The following is a 25,374-nucleotide window of genomic DNA, read 5'->3' as shown; positions in this document are numbered from 1 at the left end:
TGCTGGCGTTGTAAAGGTGCTCATTCTCCTGCTAATTGTCCTTTAATTGTCTCTTCTAATAAAGGTAGATCAAATAATAAAGCACCTCAGTCCTTCTCTGGTCATAATTACCAGAAAAGACTAGAACATCCTACTGTGAGTACTCTTACTCATTTTTGTTCCTCTAAAGGGGAAAAACCTAAGAAAAAATTAAATCCAGGATTTTCTAGTTTAAATATGACCATTCCCCAACAGCTGATTGTTCCGATATCCGTCGGTAAATGGAAAGGTGGTGCTTTCATTGACACTGGGTCTTCATATACCTTGTTAAATGATAATCTGTGGGAAAAACTAAAAGTTCCTACAGATAAATTGAACCCCTGGATTGAAGGACCGTTATACTTAGCTGACGGTGGTGCTAGACAACCCTTAGGATGGACGGAGGTAGAAATTATACTTCACAACCGACCTTGTACTTTACCTGTTGTTGTTTTATCTTCACAGACTCTTGCTTTTTCTGCTGTTATTGGACTTGATTTCCTATTTTTCAGTGGAATACAGCTGGATGTTATGAATCAGATGTATTGGTTCCAGGATGAGAAGGAAAAACATGTTTTCCAGAAAGAACCTCAAGGATGGATTATGGAGTCACAGGTTGCTTTATTCTCTGCTATAGCTCCTGGTCCAATAGAGTCTTTGGATCTAGAGGAATCGGTGAAATCCTTTTACCCCATTATCCATGATGTTAATTTAACAGAGGGTGAAAAACAGCATCTGTTTGCACAAATAGATGAAAATGCTGACATTTGTACAACAAAATTGGGATGCTCTAATGTACTTACTCATAAGATATTTTTGACACAAGAAATGCCTATTAAGCAAAAGTCTTATCGTGTTTCCCTTTCTAAACGGAATATCATGAAAGAACACATTAGTGAGATGTTGGAGAATAAAATTATTGAACCCTCATCTTCAGCCTGGGCCGCTCCTGTGGTTATGATACCTAAACCAACAGGAGGACTTAGATTTTGTGTTGATTATCGGAAATTAAATTCTGTCTCCCAAACAGATGCTTATCCTTTACCGACTATTCAAGAAATCCTGGAATCATTGGCTGGAGCAGCAGTTTTTTCGACTTTGGACTTAAATAGTGGATATTGGCAGGTCCTTATGGATAAAGAAAGTAAAGATAAAACTGCCTTTGTGTGCCCACTAGGACTATTTCAGTTCAATGTTATGCCGTTTGGACTTAAGAATGCTCCTGCAACCTTCCAAAGGTTGATGGAACGAGTTCTGGGAGAACTTCGTGGTACAATCTGTTTTGTGTACTTGGATGACATCATTATTTATTCTCCAACCATTGAACGGCATTTTCAAGATGTGCAAGCTGTTCTGGACAAGCTTCGAGGGGCCAATCTTACTGTTAACATGAAAAAGAGTCGTTTTTTCTGTACCTCCTTAAAATTTCTTGGACATGTAGTTTCACCAGCAGGAGTGGAGGCTGATCCGGAGAAAATAAAGGCAGTACAGGAGTTTCCTACACCCAAATCTCTGAAAGAACTTCAAAGATTTCTTGGAATGACAGGGTGGTATCATCGTTTTGTGCCCAACTTCTCACTGCTTACAGAGCCCCTAAATGCCCTAAAACGGAAAGGTAGTAAGTTTGTGTGGAGTGAAAAGTGCCAAGAATCTTTTGAAGTCCTGAAGAAACATCTTGTATCCCCACCCATCTTGGGACATCCAAAGTTAAATCTTCCTTTCACTGTATATACGGATGCTAGTGATGTTGGGTTGGGGGCAGTACTTGTACAACAGGTGGGATTTGGAAAAGAAGAAGTTCTGGCTTTTGCCAGTCGTAGTTTAAATAAAGCTGAGAGGAACTACTCCACGACTGAAAAAGAGTGTATGGCCGTTGTTTGGGCCATTGAGAAATGGAGGTACTATTTGGAAGGGAGACACTTTACAGTGGTCACTGATCACTCCTCTCTTGTCTGGGTTTTTAGAACTCAAAAGCCTAGTACACGCTTGATTCGATGGGCACTGAGACTTCAAGAATTCAGTTTTGATGTTGAATACAGGAAGGGGAAGTATAATACTGTTCCAGATGCTCTATCCCGAGCTCCTGTAGAAAACTCTGGATTTTCCTTACCAATCTGTGCTACTATGCTGTCAAACAAGGAGGACATATCCCAGGTCTGGCAAATCTCTGATGAGGAGATATGGAAAGCACAACAATGTGATCCAGAAATCCAATCACTTTATAGGACCATCATGGATACTGGACAACCTATTGTTGTAAATGCTACCACTACATTTACTATCCTGGAAGATAAGGTCTATAGAGTGCAGAAATTACCTTACAAAACTATTTATCAAATTTACATTCCTACTTCTCTTCGTCCTAAACTTCTTCAAAACGTCCATGAAGATCCATTAGCTGGACATTTAGGACGTTTTAAAACGTACAAAAGGCTGCAGTCTCTTGTATATTGGCCCAAAATGAATCCTGATGTTGTGGACTGTGTTCGTTGTTGTCAGCAGTGTCAGCTGTATAAGCCTGAAGGACGAAAAGTGGCAGGGAAGTTACAACAAACTGAGGTACATCGACCATGGGAAATGTTAGGAGTTGATATCATGGGCCCCTTTCCACGGAGTTCTAATCGTAATATGTATCTTTTAGTGTTCGTTGATTATTACACACGTTGGGTGGAGTTATTTCCCCTTCGACAGGCCACAGCTGAGGCAATTGTCCGGGTTATGACAAGGGATATCTTTACTAGATGGGGAGTACCTGACTATATACTGTCCGATCAAGGTTCTCAGTTTGTTTCAGCTCTCTTCAAAGAAACGTGTAAAAGGTGGAATGTTTCTCCAAAACGAACAACTGCTTATCATCCGCAGACCAACCTGACGGAGAGGATAAATCGTACCTTAAAAGTAATGATTTCCATGTACATTGGTAATAATCATAAACATTGGGATAAAGACTTACCTGAGTTCCGATTTGCCTTGAATTCTGCTGTTCATGAGTCGCTGGGTGTAACACCAGCTGAGTTGAATTTGAATAGACCTTTGCGAGGTCCTCTGGATGTTTTGTTACAGCCGAGGGAATGTATTCCCGACTCTTCAGTCTATGCTCAAGCAGAGAAATTGAGTAGAATGTAGGAGTTTGTTAGTAAAAATCTATGTAAAGCTAAAAGACGTCAGAAAAGAAACTATGACAAGGACAGAAGAGAAAGCAAATACGAGGAGCAAGACCGGGTTTGGTTAAAAACCCACCCGTATTCCAAGGCAGAAAAATCATTTTCTGCTAAACTTGCACCTAAATGGAATGGTCCGTATAGGATTGTAGAGAAAAAGGGGCCTCTTAATTATGCAATTGTATTGGAGGATACTGGCGAAGATGGTCGTATTGTGCATGTATCGAAGTTAAAACCTTGCTATCCTTTAGCTGCAGAAATGCAGGAACTAAATGATGTTGACCTGAAAGTGAAAAGAGAGAGTCAAAAGATTTCAAATTCTTTCATTGATGAAGAGGAATACAAGAGATCTAATGATGTTGGAATGCAAACAGAACTTGACAAAATTGAACGTCAAAGATTGTTGAACATTTTTGCTGAAGAAAGTGCGGAGGAGGAGTTCTTTGGATTCAGTGATGCTGAAATGCAAACAGAACTTGACAAAATTGAACGTCAAAGATTGTTGAACATTTTTGTTGAAGAAAGTGAGGAGGAGGAGTTCCTAGGGTTTTAATCGTATATGTAAACTTTTTTCAGGGGAGGGGGAGTGTAGCGAATTTCATGTGATGAACTCTGCTAATAAAAGAGGTCTTTCCCTTTAAATTTTCCTTATTGGAATATGACGTCATTTTTAGAGAGGAAATAAATGTCCGGTGTTGTTAGCGTTTCACATGTTCAGGTCGACGTCCTCTAAGTCTTTCTCTGTTCTTCTGCTGAAGCCGAATTGTGAGTGTTTGAATCTCCCTCTGAATCTGTGGAAGTTTTCGGAGTGCTTGTTTCTCCTGTTGATGCCATATTGGGAGTGATTCGAGTCTGCCGCTGAAGTCGTGTTCAGAATGCTTATTTCTCCCGTTGATGATGTGTTTGGGGAGAAGTTATGCCGTTAACATGATTTAAAACGGAGATTGAAGATAAGTCAAGCATGTTAGGGAAAGTGTAAGTGCAACTCTCCTTTTTTGTTGTTTATTATTAAAGGAGGAAATTGATGGTTATTTCTGTGCTAATTGTATTTCCCTTGTTTGTGTTTAGGGGTGGGTTTTTGTTTCTTTATTTGGAATTGGATACAGTTTTGAACTACCAATGCTCAACGGACATTTCGTAACGCGTTTGGTGATTTACACTATGAACGATGTCAGGTCGGCCGACATTTATCACCATATTTGTGGAATGTAAGGTATGGACATTACATGAGTGAAAATCACCCTGCTAAATACATTTTGAATGGACTGGGAGCTATGAAGTTACATATTACTTGCTTTTCCGTGAAGTGGTATTTTTGTGTTTGGTTTTTTTGTCCTTTTTGATATGTTTGGATTTATTGTATTGTTGAATTCAGAGAAGATATTGTGAATGTGTAATGTATTTCCTGAAACTGTGAATATATGTTATTTTCACCTGCTTGTTTGGTTGCTGAAGGGTCATTTGAATTAATAACATAACACGCGATTATAGATAGGATATGATAGGGATCTTATAAATGGATATAACATGTATTAGATTCCTTTGGGACGTTTTGGTTTTTTTTATTTACTACTAAATTGTCTGGATAGTTACCAGGCTGGCACCTCAAATTAAAATCGTCACAACTATGTAGCTAAACTTCAGTGAGTTTTTAAGACACAACTCTAAGATCCTGGACTAAGTATTTGGAAATAGCATCTCTAAGCATTCAAGGTAAGCAGTCATTTAGTATGTTCTGTTTATTGCTAAATGTGAGGATCCCCTGTTTTGTGTTTAAGGAAACGCATACAAACGTTATATTTATCAATGTACTGTATAGGTAATGCAGCCATGCACAATGTATGGACTTTAGTCTGCATGTCTATGATTAGCAATTTTGTTGTCTTGCGTTATTTGGCCTGGTGGGAGCATATACAGATTGAACATGAGAGGTCCAAGGATTGAGCCCTGAGGGACTCGTGTTATGGAGGTCCAGTCAGTTTCATGGTTGCCATACTAGCTATTGCTTTCTAAATGTCTTACAAGCAGACACCATATTTAAAGTCATGATGCATAGGTCACTAGAGAGAAGTCTGCTATTTGTATCAGAAGGTCCAGTTTGACATTTTTAAAGAAACCCTTTGAACAAGGTTCTCCAAAAAAATTTAAATTGTCATGATTTTCTCATCCCAAACCAAAAATGCATATTGTAATCTATTCAATATTTTGCACTTATGGTCCTGAATGTACATTTGTGTTTATTTGTATAGTGCTTTTCACAATACATAGTTTTAAAGTAGCACAGTACATTAAACATACCGAACATCACTGCTGTGTTTTTGTTTGTGTTAAATTAAGTTTGGTCTCTATTCTATTCTAGGTTTATAACAGGCAGTAGGACAAGAGTATAGCATTACAGCTTTCCATCTGCAGGTGGCAGATTGTAGTGGTCCAGATTACTGGAGCTCTTTGACTCTACATTAACCCATCCATGACTTTAAATCCACCCACTTTGCACTACTCGTTTTAACAACAGTGTTTAATTGCTTCATTTATCAAGCGTTGTGAACTCTTAGCAAGTATACTCGCAGGTAGTCTTCTCCCACCCCAGTCCTGTGATTAAAATTAACATCTCTGTTTTATAAATAATCACTGCTCTCTGATTTATCCGATTTGTGACTTTAGTATTCTTGAAATGCCTCAAGGTCAAGATGGTAATTTTGTTGTGTTTGTAGCAATCTTGCCTGACCCTATAGAGCTGGAAAATCAGTTCCTGGAGATTTGATGGACTAACAGGATGCTGATTTGGTCTATTTGAAATTTTTTTTATTGCTGAGTATTCAGTATGGTGGGGTTTGGAGGCAGTGTGATGTGCGTTACAGTTTTGACTTTGACATGGTACTTCATTATAGTATGCAAATGAGGAATGTCATAAATGTGATGATGGCAGCTAATTAGCATATTATTGCCATTTCTAAAGAGTGTGTATATGTGTGTATTTCAGTGTTGGGGCACCGCTGTCGTAGTGACACACCAAAGCGATTGCCTACTACAGATGAGGAACATATCTACCCCGAGGACACATGTGGAGCGACCCATGATGTTAGGTTGTCCCTTATGCAACGCTACTTTAAAGATGTATGTACCACATATGAACACTCATTCTAAAACATTTGTTTTTTGTTGAGGCATATACAATAGATACAATATGACTGCCTAAGCATACAGTTTAATTAGGGTTACATACATACTTTAAGAATGCAATAAACCACAAGAGGCCAATGCATTAGTTATATTACCATGACTAAGGATTGTTAGGCATGTAGTAAAATCACAGTCTTGGATGTCTTATTGCTTTTATAAAATTAGCAATTACAATAAACAATTATTCTGCCCGGTAATGGAACTCATTATCCGAACTCTAGATGGTTTACAGCTACTGCATTAATAATGAATTCAGTTGTGACATCAAAAATATGCGCATATAAGCTATTTTACAGCAGCTTAACAAATTTTTATTGTACATTATTATAGTATTACATACATTATTATTCTCACCTTGCAAACTAAAGCTTTATTTTCATTTAAGGAGTTTAATACAATCAAAATGTAATGATATCTCTTTTATTAGCTCATGAGTGATGTTAGTTCTGTTTTTCAATTTCTTAATGCTTAATTTCGCAGAGTTCATGTCTGCAGTCTGTGTCTATTGGCTGGGACGGGGGTGTGTATGTGCAGACGTGTGGCCACACTCTGCATATAGACTGTCACAAGTCCTACATGGAGTCCTTACGGGTAAGAATCAATCAGCTCTTTAAACTGAAGACTATACTGTAAAGAGCTTTAACTTATCAAGTTGAGACTCTGCTCTGACATGCTAGAGGTTAATTCACCACTGTTTCTTCTCAGTTGAAACATTCAGGTAAGCGTTGTGCTTGTGCTAATAAGGACAGTCTGACATCATCATCTGTTTAATAATCTGTAACATGAGCAGACAATGAGGTCTGTCCTTTTAGCTGTAGAGTTATCAGCACATTAGTCTCAGCCTCAGGTGACAAACCCAAGGCTGTGATGCATATTACACACAAAAATGGTAAGAGCTTCCTTTTAAACCGTTATAATCTCCTATCTGATTGGTTAAAATTATGCAATTTGCTAAGCAGTCTGTCTTATTTTTTGCCTTCCGAGTGAAAACAGAAGTAAAAATATCCGATAGATTTACATTTGCCAAGTTTCCATTCACTTGCATTTGCGCTGTTGGTTTATAAACAAAGTTAAAAAATGCATGAAAAAAGCCTGTGACGGAAGTATCAGATGATGACACTAAAATGGAGCAGTTGTTCATATAAGACTGCATATAACTGCCTTTATACAAATTAATCTTGTCCTGTGTGCAAAATGTATTCATGAGATAATAAAAATACTCGTGCAGTGAAATTAATTTTTTTAATAAAAAAAAAATAATAATTTTACGTTCCGGTCTAAAGAGGTTTATATTTTCAAATATAACTAGAGGTTTCCTCTAATTCTTTCTTTTATTTACTACTTCTCAAATTAACGTTTCACTTTCATCAGATGCACATCATCTGGATACACTCCTATTTAAGTATCTGTACTCACATTCACACATATGTACATCCCTAAATGTGCCCACATATACATTCACAGGTTGCATATGTTGTGTACATATTAAGAAGGAAAACGAAAAACAAAAACAACAACAAAAAAGGGCAAGAAAGAAAAAACTATGTACATAAAGGGAATGATCTTTCTTTACATCAGAATTTTACTTAAAGGATAAAATAAGGTCTATGAGATGTTGCACATTTGGTGCATTTTTCCCAGTGCAAAGCAAAATGTTCCATTTTATGATTCACAAATGCTGTTATTTGCTCCATTTTATACATTTCTTTGTGATATCCATGATATGAATTTAGGGTAGGACTCTGGTTTTTAACAGCCACCAACAATATATTCATTACATATTTATCTCTTTTTAACCATTCCTGGGCTATGTATCCAAAATATGAAATTTTATAGATATCTTGTAGGGCAGTATGTATTCCTCTCCAATAGCCCTTAATAACAGCAGTCCCAGAAAATATGATAATGGTTTGCATTTTGATTTCCATATTTTTTCCAACATAAAGAAAAATTACTACCATGGTGTGATTTCTGAGAAGGCATAATAAAATATCTTATCAAGCTTTTCCAACCAAACTCCCTCCATATCTGGGCCTTGGAGAATTTCCTTTTGATACCTCCATATTGCACACCATCCCTACTTCCTTCTCCCATTTTGTTTTAAGTCAAGTGTGTTTTAAGGTTTAACAGAAATTTGTATATGCATGATTAATTTTTGTTTTTAGAATTTAGATTTTGTTAGGCTGTTTCTCGGTCAAACCCCGTTCACACCAAGCACGATAACGATAAAGATATAGTTCTAAAAATCGTTCTTAGTATTAAAGAATAGCAGCGTCTACACCACAACTATAATGACAAAGGCACAGAGAAGCGATATCGTTGGAATCACTTCCACAACGATTGTTTTCCAGCCAATCAGAATCCATCCTGCTATAATGTGCTCGAGAATTAAAAGCGGCAGACGCACATGCGCTTAGAATAAACAGACGATATCCTTCGGTGGTGTGGATGCTAATATCGTTATCTTTAGTTATCTTTATCGTTATCGTGCTTGGTGTGAATGGGGCTTTAGGCTCATTTTGTCATGTGACACCATTTATTTGCATTAACACCCCTTTTCTTGAAAAAGAAAAACAGGTTTTGAATCTTTTTTTAATGATGTGCAGTATCGAGTGCTTAAGTTGTAAAAAAAAAAATGTTTGCACAAAACACAACCAAATTGGAACATGCTTGCAATGATCACAGAATAAGCTACAACGTGGACCAGACTTTATACTAATAGTCAAAAGACTTTGTGAGATTATAACCGATCATTCAACTGCCTATAAATGAACAGTGTCGTATTTGTTTGTTTTCAGAACGATCAGGTTCTTCAGGGGTTTTCTGTGGATAAAGGCGAGTTCACCTGTCCACTGTGCCGTCAGTTCGCCAACAGTGTTTTGCCCTGTCGTCCTGGGCGTGGGATGGAGACAGGTGCCTGGCATACGCCCAGTAACAAGAGCATGTCCACACTGGTGAAGGAAGTGGAGGACCTTCAGGAGCAGCTGGGCATTTTCCCAGTAAGCGCCAGCCTAAAGCAGAGAGATCCCATACTGGTATTTATTTGAGCACGCTCTCCCCAGCCCTCTTTTCTGTTCTGTGCATCTCATCCCTCCATCCTGATTCAGAGTAAGAACTGGTGTGCCACTCACCTCCATGTGATCCCTCATGCCCCGCCGAACGTTGCTGTGGTTTAACATCTCATAACACAAAATCTCAAGCTAGTATCATAGACTTGCATGTCAGGCCGTTAATCTCTGCTCTGAAAAACAGAGAAGCCTTCAAAAAGTGGCTTTTTTTTCCCCCTTCCAGGTGGAGTCAAATCTGAGTAAAGAGATGGAATCTGTTATAAAGGACATTAAAAACACCACGCAGAAAAAATACATGGATTATGGGAAGAACCCAGGGTCACCTGACAATGACTTCCTTTTCATGTACTCCGTGGCCAGGTAAGAAAGAGCCATGAAATGCATTTTATATATAAGCTTGAATTTTCTCATTATGTGTGCCATTAGAAGGAAGTTCAATGCATTTTGGTAGCAGTTGTTTCCCAGAGGAAGTGTGTTGCTTGTGAAATGTGTTAATTCAGCATCATTGACAAACGGAGAAGATTGGCATATTGACGATATTTACCTGCTCGTATAGTTCGTTCTCAGATCAGTGTAGGGGTGGGCGATATGGCAAAAATATCCTATCACAATTTTTTTTGAAATATCACGATTTTATCACGATTCTTTGTCATGTTGGTTTTACTATTTTGTCTGCACAGTACAGCCAAACTAATTTCCCTATTATAAAGACGATTCCTTTCAAGGTAACAAAATATAAAAAAGAATGGTGGATATTTAGGGCGAAGACAAAAATCATTATTTTATTTGTTATTAAAAAATAAGAACAAAGATACACATTACAAATACACATAATAGACAAATAAAATAAACAGTGCTTTATTTTCAAGTACAATTAGGCATATTTAGCAGGAGCATTCAAGAAATTGAATGAACAAATATAAGAAAACTCTATATAGATTGATTCCTATTAAAGCAACTGTATGGTTTTTTTTTTTTTTTTTCAGTCAAAAGTGAGTTTTCTTTTCTTTTGCGTTTTGCTGTTTTAACATTAAAAAATAAAAATTGTTATCTGTCTGTCGATTCCGTCATAGTGTTTTATATTTATACCATCATTTACTCACTCAAAATTAGTTTTAAACCTGAATGAGTTTCTTTCTTCTGCTGAACATAAATGCAATTTTGAAGAATAAGAACAGTTGCTGGTCCACAGTGACTTCCATAGTATTTTTTTACCCTACTATCAAAGTCAATCGGACCAGCAACTGTTTGGTTACTCACATTCTTCAAAATATCATCTTTTGTGTTCTGCACTAGAAAGAAATTAATACAGGTTTGGGACAACGAGAGTGAGTAAATAATGACGACATTTAATTTTAGGGTGAACTATCCCTTTAATGACAGCCGGCTGCATGTTTAGTTCTGTCCTTTTAAGACCTGCACGCATCTAATATACAGGCACGCATCCGCTTGTCTCTGCTGTTTACTTTCATTGTAGACATAACCAACTGAGTCTATATGTAAACCTTGTGTGTTTTGACAGTATTAGTTCAAAAGATAACCGATAGACAGGCGTTTTAGTGCGCCAGGTGTACGGGCTCAGAAAGAAGCGCACGACAGACCAGCGCGAGAATGAAAAGCTTAACCTGCAAGGCTTTGAAACACGCAAATAATGTACTTTTGTGATTGTGAATAAGTGCAGTGTCCCGTGAGTGTAACTCTACTGCTAAGTTAACACTGATGTGAATGTATGTGGCGCTGTAGCACGATACTACGATATTTCTTCAAAAGCAGATCGTGGAGACATTTTTATCATCCACGATTAAAAATCGTCATATCGATCACCCCTAGATCAGTGGTTTGTCCACATGGGTTTATTAAACTTGATCTGCTTTTTTGTTCTTTAAATCGTTCCTTTGTTTGTTTATTTGTTCTTAAATGCTTTCCATTCTTTTGTTTGTTGCTGTTGCTCTGTGTTTAGTTTTTGTTCTCCCCTTTTGTTGCTTCTATCACTGTCTTTTGTTTGCTTGTTAGTTTTTTTTTTTTTGGTTTAGTTTGTTGTTCCATCCTTTGTTTTTGTTTTTCTATTGTTTACTTTTTCAGCTTGTGCTTCTCTCTTTGTTCTTTGTATCTTTAATTCTGTCTTAGTCTTTTTTTTTTTTTTTTTCCTTTTGGTCATTTTTTTATTTCTTCTCTTCTATGGTTTGTTCTTTTATTTCTTTGTGTTTAATCTGTTTCTCTGGCTGTATCTGATCACATTGTACTGGATAATGGTGTCTTTGTTTAGTCTGTTAACTTCATCTTAACAGTTCAGTGGTTCCAGGCTATCCACCTGCTCCCACTCCAGCATCTTTGGTTCTATCCTGTCTTTAGCAGGATGATGATTCTCAGGCCATTAGCCCCTTCACACCTCTCTTTCCTTCTGTCTGTCTGTGTCTGTGAGCAGCTGTCTCGCTCTCAGTCACTTATCAGTGGCAGGCAGGTGGAAGCACGCACCAGTGCATTATCTATGTGAAATTACCTATTTCATTCTTTTTCTCCTCCCTACGCTCTCTTCTCTTCTCGGAGGCTTTTAAGATTTTGTTAAGCTTATGTAAGACATAACATGTATGCTGTTAATGTGAAACGCTTGAATTTAATCCAGACAGATAGCAGTCTCTGGATTTTCTGATCTCAGATTCATCTGTTTGTTTAAAAGACATAATGTCGGATTCTTTATTACACTATTAACACTAAAAAATAATAATTACACTGAAAAAACACAGATAAATAAATAAAATAGTCAAAAAATTCCATTGTCAACTTCAGACATAATTTCTTGATTTAGATGGAAATTTTACTGGATAATTCATAACATAGCCTTTTAAATGTTGTAATACATTATATTGTTTGAAGAAACAAAGTATTTTCTGTAAGACTTTACTGTAAGGTACTTAACACTAATGCATTAACTAGCATTACCAATGAGCAATGCTTTTGTTTATTGATCTTTGTTAATATTAATTAATTTAAAAAAAAAAAATTTTAATAATTTATTAGTGAATGTTGGAATTAACATGAACTGCAATTAATAAATTCAGAAGTATTGTTTGTTGTTAGTTCATGCTAACTAATGTAATAACTAATGTTAGCAAATTTACCCTTATTTTAAAGTTATCATATGTTATAACTGTTCACAGTTTTTATGAAAGCTGTTTTATAAGACATTGTGAAAGGATAGGTCCAGCTCTAAAATCTGTGTAGATGATCCATGTTTTCAGATATTTAATATTTATATTTGTCTACTCATCTCAACTACTCATCAGCAACTGCAGGTCTGAAACTCTGGAACAGTCTACCTTTTCATATTAGATTAGCCCCCCTCTATTTCTGCTTTTAAGTCTGCTCTAAAGACATATCTATTCTCTCGCGCTTTTAATACCCCTTGATCATTGGTTTAATTGTTGTGTTTTAAATTTGATAGTCTTGTTTTATTCATTTTATTTCTGAGTCATTTTTATTTCATTCTGTACAGCACTTAGGTTAACTTCGGTTGTTTTTAAATGTGCTTTACAAATAAATATTTAAATACTTTTATAAGGCATTATATAGACTTCAGGTAAAGTGTTACTGGATCGTTGGACCTGTTGATAATTCTCTCTCTCTCTCTCTCTCTCTCTCTCTCTCTCTCTCAGGACAAATCTGGAGTTAGAGTTGGTTCATCGTGGGGGGAATCTATGCAGTGGAGGGGCCAGTGCTGCTGCCAAACGCTCCTGTCTCAGTAAGTACCTCTTTCTCCCTCCTTTTGATAATTAGCTGATTATTCAACTGGGCCATTGGTATTTTTAGCATCTAACGAGATGTTTTAAGTACATATCAATGTCAGCATTGTTAGTGGATAAAACATTTGGATTTCAATTTTTTTTTTTTTGAATTGAGTAAATTTATTTGATTGCAGCAAAGCACATTCGTTATATAGCCCAATTACAACCAAACTGCTCTTTATATATCACATCAGCCATATTAATCAATCAGTAGTCTTGAACTTACTACAGTTTCGGTCTCTGGAGTAATTTGAAGTTCATTGTCTTCAATTCAGTGTTCAAGGATAGAATGAGTTCATTGCTGGTAACTGCAAGATTGAATTCCCTTAAGGCCATAGCACTGAACCTTTAACCACTACACCACACCACCCCAAATGAAATTTCACTGTCGAGGAACTGAACCTCAGTTGTCTAGGTGGCAAGGGGACTACTGTCCATGATTGAAGTGTAAGGCGACTGTTCAAATTTTTCAGGAATGCCATTCTTTTGGGATGATGCATTATAGATGATGATGATGATGATGATGGACACAGCGAGAATGCCGAGACTGATGTTGTTGCATTTTTGCAGTCCAGACCAGTCAATCAACACACACCCACACACTGACTATGTATAAATGTGTGTGTGTGTGTGCAGTCTTTGAGCTCTTGTAAAAGAAAATCCCAATGCTCAAGCGCAGCTGAAGAGATTTCACACTCCAGCAATGCAGCCATTTTCTGAGCTACATTAAACACACATCCAAAGAGAGGGCCAGATTTACTCAGTCTCAGTACATTATAGATCAGATCAGCAAGGGAACAAGAAAATAGGAAGTATGGACAAAGAAAGAGAAAGTGCATGCCATATTGCCACCAGAGTGGTTGCTAGGATGCCATTGTTTTTTGTTTCTGGTTTTGTTTGTTGTGTGGTTTTGTTTGTTTTTGTTTTGATTTGGTGTTTTTCAAAATTGTTATGCAGTATCACGTTACATGACACGGTTCAATTTAATTCAGGGATTTTTTTAAATGTAAATGGCTGGTAAAATGTAGTTGCCTTCCAGAATGACTCTGTTTTATGCTACTGCTGTCAGATTTGCCAGTAGATATCCTGTAGTTAGTCAGAGCAATTCTGGGTTCTAGTTAGGAGTATATGAGTGTAATTTGAAGTTAATTGTTTCTCTGGATGTTAGTGTAGATTGGATGACATTGACTTTGGCCAGTCAAACACCTGACACCTTATCCTTCAGAAATCATTCTAATATGCTGATTTGCTGCTCAAGAAACATTTCTGGTTATTATCAATGTTGAAAACCGTAATATTTTTAAAATGTTTAAAATAACAGCATTTGTTTATAAACTACATTATGCAACTCTGTACTGTCACTATTGATGAATTGGATGCATCATTGCTGAATAAGTGTTAATTTCTTAAAAAAAAAAAAAAAAAACTAGTCTATTTTGCAGTTGACACGCATTGCTCATGGTGTGAGACACTGTCAAAACATTAAGTTGCAAGGAAACTGCTAAAGGCACCTTTTAACTGGACCAACACCTCAAAGAATAGTGCAGGCATAAAAGTGAAAGTGCTGTTCTGTCTAAACATTCTTCTCACATGCCCACACATTGCTGTTTCTGTGAAGAATTTTGTTGAAAATTTCACACTTAATTGACTAGCAAGTTGTTGTAAGCTGTTCTTGTCATAGTGTGATTTTAAAATCCTTTGAATGAAGGAGTTGTAGCCAGTCTTAGTTATCTATAGGTGGTGCTATTGCTCTGTCCATGAGTCTGTAGATGAGCCAGCATCTGGTATGTGACTGGTGTTTTTCTTTTGGTAATAATGCACATCTGGCATCCTGTCTGAAATAAGAATCCACAGAGCCTGTAAACGCACACAAGTCTGTGAGATATGTCACATCTTATATCGCTTATGTTCACGGAGATGAAATTAAACATTTTAAAGGCTGAAATAATGTAAAATTGCATCAGACACACAATGTTGTTCCAGAAGGAAACATGATGCATTAAGAGCCAGGGGGTGAAAACTTTTGAATAGGATGATGTCCTATTATTAAAAAAGATAATTTTTATTTTTTCCATTTAATACTGCCCTTTGGAAGCAAAAGAAGATACTTGCATGTTTCCTGGAAAACAAATCAAGTACAATTTACCTTGATCTTCAAATTCAAAAAGTTTTCACCCCCGGGTCTTAATGCATCGTGTTTCCTTCTGGAGCATCAGTGAATGTTTGAACCTTTTTTAATAGTTGTGTTTGAGTCCCTCAATTGTCCTCAGTGTGAAAAGGTGGATCTCAAAATCACAATCACTGCCGGAAAGGGTTTAGATATGCAAAAGATGCAATAAAACTGAAGAATCAGATTTTACTGAAGAACAGTGCTCTGTTTAACTGTTCAGAACAAACAAGGGACTCATGAACAACCATCACCAAAAAAAAAAAAAAAAATCATAGATCATCCAGGTAACCACACACAGTGTTAAGAACCAAGGGTTCCCAAACGTTTGAAGGGGGTTATTTTAATTTCAGCTTTTTTTTTTTTTTTTTTTTGTCCTGTGAATTATATGTAAACATCTTTTATGTAAAATATCTTACTCAGGACAGTACTAAAAAAAAAATGACATGCATTTTGTATGATCTCTCTCTTATTTTGTTCTGCAAGGGGTTCCCAAACTTTCGCAAGCCACTGTATATATGTACCGGTATATATTATATGTATTTTTTTTAATGCTTAGATTAAATTGATCAAAAGTGACATTTAAAGATACTCACCTGTATGCCTTTTTTTTTCATAAACATGTTGAGCAGCACAACTGCACTAAAATGAATAATAATCAGAAATGTTTCTTGAGCTGCAAATCAGCATATTAGAATGATTTCTGAAAGATGATGTGACACTGAAGACTGGAGTTATGATGCTGGAAATTCAGCTTTGATCACAGGAATAAATGACGTTTTACAATATATTCACATAGAAAATAGATGTTTTAAATTGTAATATTTCAAAAAAAAATTGAATAAAAAATAAATGAATTCAGTGTTTTACTAAACTATTCAGACCCAAAGATTTTAAATGGTAGTGTATATGGAGTGTATATCTCTACTGCAGAAATAGCACAAGGTCTGTCATTCTTCCTCTGTTGTAGTATGTCTGCTCAGGTAAAGTTGCAGGTTCATCAGGTTTTGCTTCTGAAGCCCCTGCAGGTGTCCGGTGGGTTTGTGAGCTGCAGATAGGGGGCAGCAGTGATCAACAGCAAATGTTAAAGGCATTGATCAGTGTGTAAAAGGACAGGTTTTCATGAGGTCTGTTATCGGTCACATCCTTCCTACATGCCTGGAGGCTCTACGCAAACTCCATTCATCATGTTACACACTAACACTGGTGTGTGTGTGTTCTCGGTGTGTTTCAGATCAGCTGTTTCATGTGCTGGCCATGCACATGCGTCTCTACAGCATAGATTCAGCATACAACCCCTGGACCAGACTCACACAGAGCACGCACAGCAGAGACACTGAGTGAGTACACACACGAGGTCACATTTCCTGAACTGAGACGCTTTATAAAATGATAAATGACTAAACTCACTGTGTAGGACTGCACTACTCATAATTCGCAACAAGATCCAGAAATCAGAGACGTTACTATAATTATGGAAATTTAATTTTTGTCCAAAGAACTTACCTACTCCCACAATGAAGGAATTCTTTTTTTTGTTTATTTTCTGTTTTCAATATCGATAATAATAATAATGTGTGTGTGTGTGTGTATATATATGTGTGTATGTGTACATGTGTATATAATGTGTGTGTGTGTGTGTGTGTGTGTACGTGTGTGTATATATGTACATGTGTGTATATATAATGTGTGTGTGTATGTATGTATGTATGTATGTATGTATGTATGTATATATGTATATATGTATATATGTATATATGTATATATGTATATATGTATATATGTATATATGTATATATGTGTATATATGTGTATATATGTGTATATATGTGTATATATGTGTATATATGTGTATATATGTGTATATATGTGTATATATGTATATATATGTGTATATATGTATATATATGTATATATATGTATATATATGTATATATATGTATATATATGTATATATATGTATATATATGTATATATATATATATATATATATATATATATTTTTTTTTTTTTTTTTTTTTATTAGGGCTGTGCGATTTGGGGAAAATATCTAATTGCGATATTTTTGACAAATATTGCGATTGCGATTTGATTTACGATTTTTACGTTTGCAAAATCAAGCTTCAGCTCAATATTGTCAGTAATGTGCAGCACAGTACGAGTATCGTTACCCTGCTGGAAAAAACAACAAGAAACAATAGAAACCATCACAGAAATTCTTACAGTTTCCATAAAAACCATTACAAAATTCCTTTTTTGTTTTGGGCATTATTCCAGTAGGAATTACTGTTGTTCTATTGGTTGCCATCTGCTAGATTACATCCCACCAATAGAATGCATCAAATACCAGTAGAGACCATTATAGTTTGCATTAAAACCAATGCAATTCCCATTATGACCCTTAAATCCATTACATTTTCTATTTTGTTTTGGGAGGGGTTCTACTGTTTTTTTTTTTTTTTTTTTTTTTTTTTTTTTCTGATGGGAAGATTATAATGGTATTACTACTTTTACAGAATTACTGAATTTCACAGGAAAGATTTGTTTATTTTTTATAAATAAAGAACTATTTCTTTAGTCAATTATTAAAGTATTACATGGGCAGGTTTATTCATTTTTAAGTATTTGGGATTTTAAGAACAAGTGGGAAATGTGCTGAATGTTTCATTTCATCCAAGTGAAATTAGCAAGCACTTAGACTTAATTTACATTCGTTTTAAACGTGGAGCCAGGCGCGAGTGGACACAGGTAGCGTGCGTGCGTCAGGCCTCGTCCATATTGCCAAATGCGCTCGTGAGAGACTTGCGGAGCAGAACCAGGCGCGAGACCGTGAGTATAAAAGAGCATTACGAGACAAGCTGCGTGTAAACGACTCGTCCGTGAGACGCGCAGCGTGGGGCAGAGCGGAGCGAGTATTCAGAGACACGGGCTGTGTGTGCGGTCTTCTGAATTGGCGAACATGCATTATAAATTTATTTCAAATTAATCTGTTGGGGAGATAAAATGTGTAAGATAACGTTCATGAAGTCTACTAATAAAAACATCTAAAAATGTATCTCTTATTCTCCAGTACTGAAAGCAGAACCGATAAGGGAGCTCTTGATATGCGTTGTGACGCAGCTCTTGCAAATTACCTTTTGTGTTCGTTGTCTGTCATTTCGAAGCTGAAGCTGAATACGTTTTTCTTTAGTTTTAATTTGCCTAACTTTCGATCTGACCCTTTTTAAATGGTGGGCGTTAACGCAGTTGGCTAGAGCAGTGCTGATCAGGGAGAACGGAGGTGCGCTCACTCTATTGGTTAGTAAGACCGCCACTCAAAGGCTGGCAGTCATGCATATGCTCTGGAACAGATTAATATCTCGTCCACATCGCAGGCTTTGCGATTAGCAAATCGCAACGTCTCAAATCACGATTTCGATTCGATTAATCGCACATATAGATCAAATATATATCTTCAAATTAATGTACAGACTTGTTTAATGGCAACTTTATGACTGAAGGCAAGAATCACTAATACCAAGTAATACTGATTTCCCTATAAAAACAATTCCCCTAATATTTAACCATTGACTATAGCCATTAAACATTACATTATAAATAAATTTTAAATAATTTTAACGCGTTAAACTGAAAAAATTAATTGCCTGCTAATTTTGATAGCACTAATGTATGCATGTATGTAATATATGTATAGATCAAATTCTATTAAAAAACATGTTGACATTTCAACATTCAAAGATACAGATGCACAAGTGTTTTGTTGTATTTGGTGTTTTATTTCAAAGAAAAAAATGAATAAAAACAGAAAGCAGAAGAAACCGCAAATGGGGTTTCCATAGATACCAATAACTGCTGCATCTGGCAAATTATGGTGTGCAGCACTACATTTCACGAGTGCAGCGCTTTTATTTTGAGGGTTTATGGCTGTGTGGAGGTTACCGCTCACCGTGTCTCCTGTTTAAAAGGCACTTAACACTCTTGGGCTGCTTAAATGGCCTCATTTCTCCTGTGTAGGGGCGGTAAGACAGGGTTTTCACCTGTGCGTCTCTTAGGACTGTTAGACAGGCTGGACTCAGACTCAGAGGGGAGGCAGCTGTGCCTATAAATACCTTGTTAGAGGCTTTTGAAGGAAAACTCTGTCACTGGACCCCTCAGGCACTTTAGCTAAGCTATTAATACAACCATTTGAATAAAACCACTGCTCTCCCTGTTTCTGCCTGCCTGTACTCACTTATCAAGCACAAAAGACAATGTGTTTTTATTATCGGAGAGGTCGAATTTGGACCGTAAAGTCGTTCTTTATATGTTCGGATGTCATTGCATCATGCTGGATGCAGTATTTTGAAGTATCTTCAGTCTTTTTGTCCGCTGGTGTTGTAGTGATTTTGGGTGGATATATAAAGTTTAAGTAAAAACAGATATAGTGAATCAAATGAACTGTAAATATAATACATTGAACTGACAAATTAGAAAATGTTATATATATTATATTAAAATATATTACTTGAACTCGAACACACAGCACAAGCACACTTTCTTAACATTTGAAAAGTTTTGTCTCCAAACACCTTTAGTTGGTGAATTCTGCACTAATGGACAGCAGTTTGTCCCACGCACTCAAATATTCTTCTAAATAAATAAATATTTGCTCAAAGAACATTTTCTTTTACATTTTTAATTGCAGTCTTGGGTTTACGTAACCTGTCCACCTACTGTACATTTACAGTAAATCTCCATTGAAAGAACATCCACCCACAGTAATTAGTCCTTTTCTTACATGATTTAATTTGCGCTGTTGCATGGGTGACGATAGACGTGAAAGTATTGTCTGTAGATCGCGTGTATCATGCATCTAAGTTGTGTACACTGTAGATGATGGTTTTGTATTTTAATTCTGCTGCTTTTTTTTTTTTTTTTTTTGTCATGTTTTCTGTGTTTCTGAAGCACTGAGTGTTGTATAATTGTGTGTTTATTTGTGCAGGTACTGTGATGATGAACGTCCTGAGGTGCCCATGCTCTTCAGAGACGTCCCATCCCTCCTCATCATCTTCATCCTTACCATGCCTCAGCCTTTACGCAAAGGTAACACTCGCACAAACAGTGCATTTTTTTAACGTACGCATACTATTGATGTTCATATTTTAATAGCAGGTATATTGTTAATGATAAAAAAAGTCAAAATTAAATCCAAATCAATCATACCCCTGACCTGTATATAAATTCTATAATAAAAGGTTTTTCTTCCACCATATCAATTTCAGTTTGAAATGCAACCTTTTTTACAGCAAAACACAACTGCTAAACACCAGCCAAAAGTGTCAGATTGAGCTGTATTTTTATAGACAAATGAATGAAACAATTAAGTTTACAAGTAATCCAGTAATTGCTTAATACAAGAATGCATCCTGTGAAAACAGGACGTCTTAAATGAGAAATAGCCAGTTGTCAAACTCAGTCATTGACAGATTGTTTTAATTTCGGTTGGTAATGTCTCTAGATTTCAGGCTGAATTCCTATATTGCGATGTCGTTCCTTACTGTGGTACAGAATTATATATCATAATTATGATATAATAATTATGGCATAATCATATCATGGTAAAGATTTTGATTGAGAATTACTTAAATCAGGGGTTTCTATTCCATGACCCACATAGACAAGTATAATCTATTTCACGACCCACCAAAATAATTGAGATAAAAAAAACAATTGACATTACTTAAAGCTTAATCTTAATTAAAACTTAATATGGCAGAAGTGAAGTATTTAAGAAAAATAACCATTTTATTTTATAGTACAACTGTAAAATTTCACTACTAATACTTAAGTTTTAATTTCTTTGTTTACAGACGTTAAAATATGAAACATGTCCATAAACTCGAAACCGCTCACTCGGGTGAACTGTAATCCGCTGCGAGTGTTGTTAAACTCATTGCGGGGTTCAGCGCAGAAAATGCTCTCATGATCCTTCTGTGTGTGTAGGGGAGAGCGGAGCACAACCCAGCATTTTGTTTTAGCAAAGCATAAGAAGTGAAGCAGAACTATCTAAAACATTTTGGAGATTAAAGTAATTATCTCATTTTAAATAAACACTAAAAACCAGATGACGAATTTACCTCAGTCTGGAAGTTACTTTTGCAGTGGTTAAATAAATGTTCAGCAATATCTTCAAAAGATTTTTTAACTTTGGCACATTTTTTCTCTGTATAGAGATATGACGAGGAAATAATAAAAAAAATTGTAAATTTTGTTATGCTAGCATGTGGAAATGTTTAAATCTTGTGGTGTTACAATTGTTCCTGTGTTTGTGCCCCGCTCACCCCGTACATGTGAAATGCTTTTTACAGACTCTTTCCTTATTGGTGGGTAGCCAAATGCATATGAAGGAACGAAAACAGCACCGAGTTCAACAGACGATAGAAATTAATTTACATACCTGAAACAGTTTTGATAACATTTGAATTTTCCGGTTTATTCAATGAAAATGACAATGATCCACTAGATGTGCCATTTACAGCACACACAAAAATCTTCTTCTTTCCCCTCACATGCAAGTTTAGTCTTTAGATGGGCTATGACTGTCATTTGGTTGATCACTGGTCATTGATTGGCTCTCAAATAAGAATCAAGTGTTTTGTCGTTGTGAGCATGGGATTGATTAGAGTCCATCATTCTGAAGACTTAAGACAATAAAGCTTGTGTTAGAACAGAAACGGGATGTGCATGTGTTAGAGAATAGTTTAGTACTTTCACAAAGACACTGTGTGTGTGTGTGTGTGTGTGTGTGTGTGAGAGGTGTCATTGTCTCTGGTGAGGAATGTTAATGCAGTGTCATTGTGTGTATGTGTGTGTGTCTTTCTCATCACACAACCGGGCCTAACACCTGCTACATGCACACAAAGGCTAATTACCCTCTCCAAAAAAATCAGATGTCCTTTTTCTGTACACAGTCATGTAATTGATTTTTATGTCCCAACAAAAAGACCTGTCATGCTCTTGAAAGCTCTGGGGTCTATAGAGCTCTTTGAGTGAATGTCTCTCTGTGCATCTTGTTAATCAGGGCTCCAAACTGCGACTAAAATGGTCGCATTTGCGACCAAAAATATTAATTTGCGAGTGAAGTTTTTGCTGAGGTCGCCACTGGCGACTATATATAATTTGCATGAAAGGACTTTTTTCCCGATTGTTTTGCGCTCACATCTTTTGTTATGTTCACGTATTAAACTTACATAAGAGGATGCGCATCAAAGTTTTACTGGAAAAGAGTTTCAAACAGTCCTCGTCTCTGCCGCACACAGTCTGCTGAACGCAGTGAGAGAGACCTGAAAGGTGATAATATAAACACCAGTACCCCGCGTCCACACGGTCCGTGTATGCATCCGGATCGCGCGAGCGGAGAGTATCGCACTTAATGTACAGGCGCGATCTCTTTAGCACCTCAGTTAAAGCAGCAGGTGAACCCATTATATATTTCGATTTACTACTATAGTATAGAACAGGGACGTGCACAGGGGGGTTGCTCAGGTTGCCCTGGCAACTGCCCATATGCCCTTTTCGACTCACGTTGTTCCGAGGAAAAAAACAACAACATCGTACAATGGATGCAGATTTTCACGTAGGCCTAGATTAATAATAATAATAATTAAAAAAAAATCGAAAAGCCTCATTCACTTCTATTCGGGCACCGAAAGTGAAAGTCAGTAGGGGAAGGGCAAACTCTGTTTACGTGGCTGCTGCAGCGCTGCACGTGACGGGCACCTGAGCTGAGCCTGCATGAGCGGCCGCGAGATTGTCGCGGTTGTCGGGTGAGGCGTCTCATATGGAGCGATTTTTGTGCCGATATTTATCAAACAAATCCAGTGTTTTGCAAATAAACACAATCTGCTTTGCAAAGAAAAACTCAACTTTCAAACAAACGCAAAGTGATTTTCAAATACAAAACTCTATTTGAGAGAAAATGCAGAGGTGTGGACAAATATATGTATTGTGTGTTACAACTGTGAGACTCATTTGCCTTTTTATGAGGAAACTTGGCTTGATTTTCTCACAAATGCGACAGGCTGATTTTCTCACACGTGTGCGGGTAGATTTTCTCACATATGCAATTGAGCAACTTTCTTTTCCAAAACAGCAGATGGCGCTGTCGGTCAATTTACTCTAGTCTCCCGAGACCTGAAACACCTCTTTACCTTTTCAGACCAATATGAGTGGGGAACAGGTGAGTTTCTGTCTTACTAGATCTATAATTAGCCATTTAGATTTAGATTTTCACAAAGTGACCCTACTACAGTGTCAGTGAAATTCACAACAAGTGCTGTAAAGTTGTTAACATGATTGATTAGCTCAAAAATCAGAGGTGAGGAGGCACATAGGGCAGGTAGGCCTAAGTGATCACCAAATATGAGATGAGAGGACCATGCTAGAAAGTATAGGGTTAAAGAGCTGCATGCTAAATAATTGTAATCTAAAAAAGCAATGGCTATTTTAGAGGTCATTTCAAAGATCTTGCCTGAGCAGAAGGGGGGGGGGGGGGGCTTTTTTCAGGTCAGAGCAACCGCCCCTCAAAATTTCTGTGCACGTCCCTGGTATGCAATGAACATGATCAAAAGGTAGGAATTAAGAAAGCCTATAGTACAACTTACTGAAATGTTTTTTGTAAAAGCTCATTCAGTGTTTCAAACTGAGGAAATGTATAAAGCTTGTAAACATTGCATTGTAATACATTTACCTCAGAATAACCACTCAGTGTCCATAAACTCATCAGTCAGCTAGAAAAATAACTATAAAGAGGAGCGTTTTGCTATATTTATGCGCTGTTGCATATTAATATTTTTACTTATTGTGTTGTACATGATTCAACTCCTCCTATAAAATAGCATTTTACTAATGAAGAAAAACAGACTGAATGTGTGAAAGACGTGACCACATTTATAGGATGCACTGCACTCAGTTGCCAAGTGATGCTTATGGTCCATGATATTGGTACAGATTCTGTGTAACGAACAATTCTTTGTGACTGTATATTTCAAGTTGTAAAAGACATTTAATTCACACTTTAAGTGAACCTTAGTCCCCCGCTCGACCTGATCATCTACAAGATGGATTAAAATGCTGATAAAGCATAGAAAAGATAAGACATAAACACATGACAAAATGATTGAAATGTTAAAATAGGGGGGAAAAATAAAATGATAATAATAAAATAAACCACTTTTATTCTGTGGCACCTAAAAAAAATAATTTGGCGCCTAAGTTTTTCTTTTATAGGAGCCAATGGCTCCTTACTCGATTTTTTTTGTCTGGAGCCCTGTTAATGGTGCTTTAATTTAACCAAGATTTTTATGTTTGGGGAGACCAAAGTAAATGTTTAAGAACCTGCTGTATATATGCATGTACAGTCATGGTCAGAATTATTGGCACCTTTGGTAAATATGATCAAAGAAGGCTCTGAAAATAAACCTGCATTATTAATCCTTTTGATCTTGTATTTAAAAAAAAAATCACAAAAATCAAACATTTCATTGCACTAAAACAATTGAGGAAAAACATTTATTTCATAATGAGATTTTCCCCCATTTTCAAATACACGTTGGACACAATTATTGGTACCCCTAGAAATTGTTATGAGTAAAATTGGGGGTTGGTGTTCAAGAAAAATTCTCCTAGCTCATCCAAAAAAAACACTCCAGATGGGTTTGGTGAATACAGGGAAAATGTACCCCATGATACTTATAATGGGCCATGTTTAGATCTTCCAACTGGACAATAATCCAAACACAAACCTCAAAAACAACACAAAAATGGGTCACTGAGCACAAAACCAAGCTTCTGCTATGGCCATTCCAGTTCTCTGACCTGAACCCTGTAGATAATGAGTGAGGTGAACTGAAGAGAAGAAGCACCAACATGGAGCTGGGAATCTAAACGGTTTGGAGTGATTCTGGATGAAGGAATGGTCTCTGATCTCTTGTCAGGTGTTCTCTAACCTCATCAGG

General features: G+C 36.6%; 1 protein-coding gene across 2 annotated transcripts in view; it reads left to right on the top strand.

Moving 5' to 3' along the window:
- The window catches only part of LOC306876463 (E3 ubiquitin-protein ligase ubr3-like), an 80,157-nt gene that overhangs the window by 44,156 nt on the left and 10,627 nt on the right, over window positions 1-25,374 (top strand). The window contains exons 26-32 of one of the 2 annotated variants that reach the window (XM_079427639.1): window positions 6,163-6,296; window positions 6,843-6,953; window positions 9,161-9,361; window positions 9,654-9,790; window positions 13,084-13,169; window positions 16,614-16,719; window positions 20,361-20,461. In XM_079427639.1, coding sequence (XP_079283765.1) covers window positions 6,163-6,296; window positions 6,843-6,953; window positions 9,161-9,361; window positions 9,654-9,790; window positions 13,084-13,169; window positions 16,614-16,719; window positions 20,361-20,461 — 876 coding nt within the window. Of the gene's footprint in view, window positions 1-6,162; window positions 6,297-6,842; window positions 6,954-9,160; window positions 9,398-9,653; window positions 9,791-13,083; window positions 13,170-16,613; window positions 16,720-20,360; window positions 20,462-25,374 lie in introns of both variants that reach the window. The other variant, XM_079427638.1, reaches the window with a different exon arrangement.

Source organism: Barbus barbus (assembly GCF_936440315.1).
Source record: "Barbus barbus genome assembly, chromosome: 10".
Classification (NCBI taxonomy): Eukaryota; Metazoa; Chordata; class Actinopteri; order Cypriniformes; family Cyprinidae; genus Barbus; species Barbus barbus.
The sequence above is the reverse complement of the archived record's forward strand: the minus strand, read 5'-3'. Positions and strand labels throughout refer to the sequence as shown.